The sequence below is a fragment of the Rhipicephalus microplus genome, unplaced genomic scaffold (assembly GCF_043290135.1).
Source record: "Rhipicephalus microplus isolate Deutch F79 unplaced genomic scaffold, USDA_Rmic scaffold_449, whole genome shotgun sequence".
Classification (NCBI taxonomy): domain Eukaryota; kingdom Metazoa; phylum Arthropoda; class Arachnida; order Ixodida; family Ixodidae; genus Rhipicephalus; species Rhipicephalus microplus.
In genome coordinates this window covers 43,582-49,581 of record NW_027465013.1, presented here as the reverse complement: position 1 = coordinate 49,581, position 6,000 = coordinate 43,582, and the positions used below count along the sequence as shown (strand labels likewise).

At 45.6% G+C, this 6,000-nt stretch overlaps 1 protein-coding gene across 1 annotated transcript in view; it reads left to right on the top strand.

Moving 5' to 3' along the window:
- Positions 1-795: 795 nt before the first annotated feature.
- LOC142761677 (uridine-cytidine kinase-like 1) overlaps positions 796-6,000 on the top strand; it is a gene marked incomplete at its 5' end in the record, with an annotated part of 33,798 nt that continues 28,593 nt past the window's right edge. Inside the window, 2 exon segments of the mRNA XM_075885906.1 lie at positions 796-985; positions 4,083-4,144. Coding sequence (XP_075742021.1) covers positions 796-985; positions 4,083-4,144 — 252 coding nt within the window.

Sequence of the window (6,000 nt, the reverse complement as noted above, 5' to 3'; positions counted from 1 at the left end):
TTAATTTTAGTTGAAGTTCTCTGCACTCGGTGACTGTACATGTTGGCAATAGTAGCACGTGCAATGCGAATGAGGCAAGTTGCAAGTTGTTGACGAGACGCATGCATTGACGTTGTGCAATGCCCTTAGCAATTTTCGGCATGCAAACAAAGCATTAAAATACTTGACACATTCTTTTCACCGAGCAGGCATAGGTTTCACCATCCCAGCGACTCTTCTGTGTCTCTTGCTGCAATCGTAATGCAACGCTTCATTGGCTCATAGCATGCGCAGCCTATAAAGGGCACACTGTAAAAGTTCGGCATTATGCTCAGGCATTTGAAGTTACTTCAACAAAGAATTTTTTTTATTCCATGAACAAAAATGCTCGTAAGCTCATAAAGATATCTTGTCAAGTGATGCGCTTTACTACTTTTCCCACCTGAAGGTTCGAGGATCACCTCCAGCTACAGCAGCCACATTTTCAATGGATATAAAAATGCCCGAGGTCGTGGTACTTGGATTTAGGTGTCCTGATAAAGAAGCTCGGGTAGTTGAAAGTCCAGAGCTCTCCACTACAGCTTCCTTCGTAATCATATCGTGGTTTTGACACAATAAACCGCACCAATGAAAAAAAGTACGTTATTTCAATGAAGATCAAATTTTTATCCCATGTACCGGTATCTCAAATTTTACAAAGATGCCTTGTAAAGTGATCCCACTTTAGTGCTTTAGCTGAATTATAGCAGCAGTAAGGCTGCTGCAACGTGTCTCACATCTTTGTGATTGCCTTCGTTCTCTCCCTTTTCATGGCAGATGATGGACATGAAGATTTTCATAGATACAGACAGCGACATCCGGCTAGCACGGCGGTTACAGCGTGACATCACTGACCGGGGCCGTGACCTCGAGGGCTGTCTGGCCCAGTACGAGCGTTTTGTGAAGCCAGCCTTTGACCACTACATAGCGCCGTCCATGGTTCACGCTGACCTCATCGTGCCCAGAGGTTTGTATCTTTTTCGTAGTAGTGCGCACTTTCTTTTGCTGTTTTCTTCATGGAAGACCTCTGTTTATACTCTTGTCGAGATGCCTTAAAATATGTCACGTTAGAGAGATTTAGCGTGTCTGGTATACTGGTATGGACTGGCCATCGTGGGTCACTGGCACACCAAAAACTCTTCGCTGTGCCACTGGGATTTTTGTCGTGTCCAAATTCAAGCCAGATGTTTGCAAGAACAGTGCACCAACACGTACTTTATCGTCGCGTCCTGTCCTTCGAGACAACCAAAAGGAGGCTGCTGTGTAGTGCCAAGTTAGAAGACTGATAGTGAGATCTTTTGACCCTTCATTTTAACCCACTTATATACGTATACCTTTGGTGTTCAACGAGCGTACTTGCTGAAAAAAAAAAAAAAAAAGATTAAAGAAGGAAACAAACTTATGGTGCTGGACGTTCATGGTGCTGCTGAAAACTTGCACAATTGGACAGAAGTTAGTTGCTCTCTCCTTTGCACAGCCAAGTGCCAGTGTATAATCTATGAAGCGATGCATCATGACACGCAGTTTGTAGCTGCCCTTGAGATGCCGCACTGTACTTGTGGCTAAGCCTGGAATTGCATTGTAAAATTTTGTTGAAGCTGGAAGATCAAAGAAAAAGTGTTCGTTGTGACAATATTTATGCATTGGCTCCTATGGACTGCTGACGGGGAATCGTGCATTTTTGGTTGTAGCGGAAATTTCGTTGAAGCGGCGTTCGTTGTAGCGGAGTTCGACTGTAGCACGGGCACACAATGATTCTTGTTCATAAAGTTACCACTGTTCTATTTATCAAGGCATCTGTGATGCCAGTGTTTGAGGTAAGCATGTAGGGTTTCCTCAGCGAGAGAGATGCTTGAGAGATTCGCGACCTCGCTGCGTGACATCCGCTACTTTTTACTACACTTTGCCTTCCTGCTTGTTATACAGCCAAACCCCTTTATAAGAGACACTGATATAAGACACCAGTGTGCCTACAGTAAAATGCGGGTTGATAAGGAAGTGCATATGTGGAATTAAGTTAGATAGAGATAGCATTTTAATCATATTGCGATTCCCACAGGAAGGTTTGTGCATTACAGTTCTCAAGAAATATAAGTCGCTGACTGATTTTTCGGACTTCAAAAGTGCACCGTCAGGGTTCCCATAGGGCTAATGCATTTTTTCGACCGATTTTTTGGACGAATTCGCCCCCTATAGTTAGATTTTCTTGAATAAATCACTTGTTCAGAGCCGCGCCACGAACCTGTATGGACGCAGTCGTGTTGGATTTTCTGTCGGCTTGACTAAGCTTAGTGGCTTAATTTAAAATGGCTTTCCTGCCTCCAAAATTGGAAAGCAAACATCATTATTCAAGTTTCGGAAGCCGTGTCTGCTTTAGAAAACGCGACACGGGACGATTTTCTCGTCTTCGGTCAGCTGCAGTGGTCAGCACTGTCGTCATCGCACCGTACAGGGACAATGCGGAGCTGCGCAGTAGTGGAGTGAATGTGCCTGCCCCAGTGACAATAGGGAGCTTTAGAACAGCGCACCGCGAGCCCTTGCGGTGCAGTCGCTGCTGCTGTGCGTGCGTCGTAACGCGAGTCGCGTTCGCGGCCTGCCCACAGAAAATCCGAAATAGCATGCGGCGATCGCGGCCCGCGAAGTGTGTGTAGCTTCCGTGCATTTGAGTTTGCAGTCGGGGTGAATGTCCCTTGACCTTGCCCTAGGGGGAGCAAACGCTATTCTAGAACTCGTAATGCGTTCGCTATACCCGCAACACCCGCAGCGCTTGCAAACATTATTCTAAAACTTCCTATTTAAGCTCGTGCGGACGATGACAATTTCGTGTGCGGAGCCCACAGACGAAGAAATTCTTCGCCAGGTTGTGCTGCAGCCGGAGAGCGGTTCAGATGATGACGACGATGATCGCCCGCAGCTGTCGGCAGTGAAGATCGCCACCGCGGTGACGCTTTTATTGAGCATTTACGGTGAGGATGTCACCTTGGCGCAAATAAAGGCGAACCAAATTGCTTCCAAGCTTAGTATGAGGCAAGGCAGAATCGTGAACTTTTTTAAGCCTGCCTGATGCAATAAAGTTCATATTTCTGACAAAAACGAATTTTTCGGACTTTCGGTCCCCGCCGGTCTGAAAAATCGGTCGGCGACTATCATGTTCCAGAATTAAAAAAAGACACCGCGACTTCATGAAAGTAGCTTGTATGATGGAGTTTACCCGGAGATTACAGGATAATAGTGCTAGGGCAAAGAAATTTAGATGAAAATGTGGGATGATACGCTGATGAATAGCCTGCCGACATTTTTGTAATGACTATTTCAACTGCCTAAATATTGCCCTCACACCCTGAACATTAATTGACATCAGTTCTTTGAAGTAGTGTTGGGTGAGTGTGGCGGGTCGTCATTGGTAGGACCATCTTTGAAATTGTTGTCTTGCAACATTCCTTTGTCCTTGTGCTCAACGTAAACTCATGCTGCTGGTGTTTGCACAATACCACAGTTAATTGGAACTTGAAAAAAAAAAAAATAGCTCCGCCCAAAGAATCTGGGCATACCCATGATCTTCACCTATGCAAGACAGTCATGCTAGCCCGTTTTCACTGAACCACAAGGGCTTTTTCTTGGTTAACATAGATATTATGCATGTTAAGAAGTAAAGATTCATCTTTCCTGCTTAAAACATTACATTTAATTCAGCGGAGATGTCAGAATCGCTGGCGAAATTTACCAGGACGTTGAAGTTTGCGACATGAAACCGGTGACACAAATGTGCATCCGTGTAAGAAAGTCAACTATCCCGAACACTTGAGAAAGCGCTTGACATCGTGAAAAAAGAGTTAGTGCTGTTGGATGGAGTGTTTATGCTCAATCTCTGTCTGAGGTGGCCAATATTTTTTCTTCGATTATGAACGACTCTGACCGTAGCAGTGTCCTGCTGCTTATATCCTACTGCTCGTGTCGTTGAAACTTCAGGATAGTCCGTCAAAATGATTTTCTTTCTGTACAGGCCCTCTTTCTCTGTAGCTCTTTGTGGCCTCGCAGTAATGTCCTAAAATTTTGTTTTTTAGGTGGCGACAACCACATTGCCATCAACCTGATCGTTCAGCATGTCCACACGCAACTAGTCTCGGTGAGCCTGGCATCAGATTCACAGAGGCTGTTGCCATCAGTTTTTTGCTCTTGCAATAATTGTTTTCTTCAAAAACTTTTATTAATGTTCATGCCAGCACCCTAGTGTAGCTTTGCATGATGCACAACTTATGTTTGACTTGCAGCAATGACTCCTCACTGCATGCATTTTTTAATCATATTTGTTCGCGAGTAGCCACTTCGACGTCGCTCTTAAAATTGTTCACCTGGTTGAGCATGTTTTATACATTTTTCTTTATTGATATTTGCTTAACACCTTCTATCTGAGAAAACAAAAAAGAAAAACACTTCGTGCTATCCCTGTGCTGAACCCTGAACCTTAGAAAAGGGGTTAGATAGGAAAAAAAAATGGGGTGCTTGTGTTGGTATGACTTGCATTTGTGTTCTTCACAATTTTGAGTCTATGTGCAACTCGAGGGCATATACATGGTAGTACGGCCATGATCTGTTCATTTTCAATTACGAGGGAATAAGTTTTGGAAGGGAATGTTTGTTATATTGTTACGAGAAGGAGACCGACTCGGAGGAGTAGTCACAGATGCATTTACAACCGGTTAAGCAAGCAGCGCCAGTCACACAGACTAGCTTGCGCCAGTCTATCTGCTTTGTCTTCTTCATCTCCATGCACTGGCACGTAGCATGACGCCCGGCGGCGGAGGCACCGTCCCAGTGCTTTAAAGGTCGTTATCTGACGTTTTCTTGTAGGGCTTGATCCGTGAGATGTGTATAATATCACTGGTCTGCGCAGCAGATCAGGATGGATAGATGGGGCTGATCTCATAGGTGACAGGTGTCACTTGACGCAATAGACGTTAAGGTCCCGTGTAATGAGACGAAAGTTTTTCCGATAGGCCCAGCCGATGATAAGGGGACCAGAGTAAAATGAGGGTACCGGGAGCGAAATGTGTCTTGATGTTCCGCATCGTACTGACGGCATTGGTTGGTTTGCGAGGCCATCGGCCAAGCGCGGGCGAGCCGAAGGGCATGATCGGCTCGTTCAATCGCGTCGCGGGCATACTCGCTGGTGGACGAGGTGTGAGCTGAGATGACTGTGTCCAGTGGTAAAGTCTGCTCTCTTCAGTACAATAAGTAGAACGGCGAAAAGCCCGCCGTGTCGTGACGGAATGAATTATACGCGAAAGTTGTGTACGGTAAGTCAAGGTCCCAGTCTCGGTGGTCGGGTGAAATGTACATAGCGAACATACTTGTTAGAGTATAGTTAAATCGTTCCATGAGGCCGTTTTTTGAAGGTGGTAAGCAGTTGTCAGTGTGTGTCGCGTGGAACAAGAATGCAGAATGTCGGCGATGACTTGGGATAGAAATGTACGGTTACGGTCTGTGAGAAGTTGTCTCGGAGCACCGTGAATCAATATAATGTCCCGTAACAAGAAGTCGGCGACGTCGGTCGCACAGCTGGTCGGTAGAGCTCGCGTAATAGCGTAGCATGTAGCCTAGTCTGTAATCACAGCTATTAATTTGTTTCCCAATGTTGATGTGGGAAAATGACCAGGCAGGTCTAACCCGACACTGTAAAATGGTTCCGCGGGTATGTCAATTGGTTGAAGATGGCCAGCAGGTAGTAGCGACGGTATTTTACAATGTTGGCATAGGTCAGGCCTGGCCAGAAGAAACGGCACAGACACACTTGTACTTGTGGGATACTTCAAGGTGTTCAGCCGTGGGAGCGACGTGAAGTTCGGTGAGAACAGAGTGCCGCAAATGCTTAGGCACAACAATGAGAAAGTCAGGCCTGTCAGGTCAGAAATTGCGGCGGTTAGCACACCCTTTTGAATGACAAAGTAGCGGACGGAAGCATCATTTGGGGAGGATTTCGTA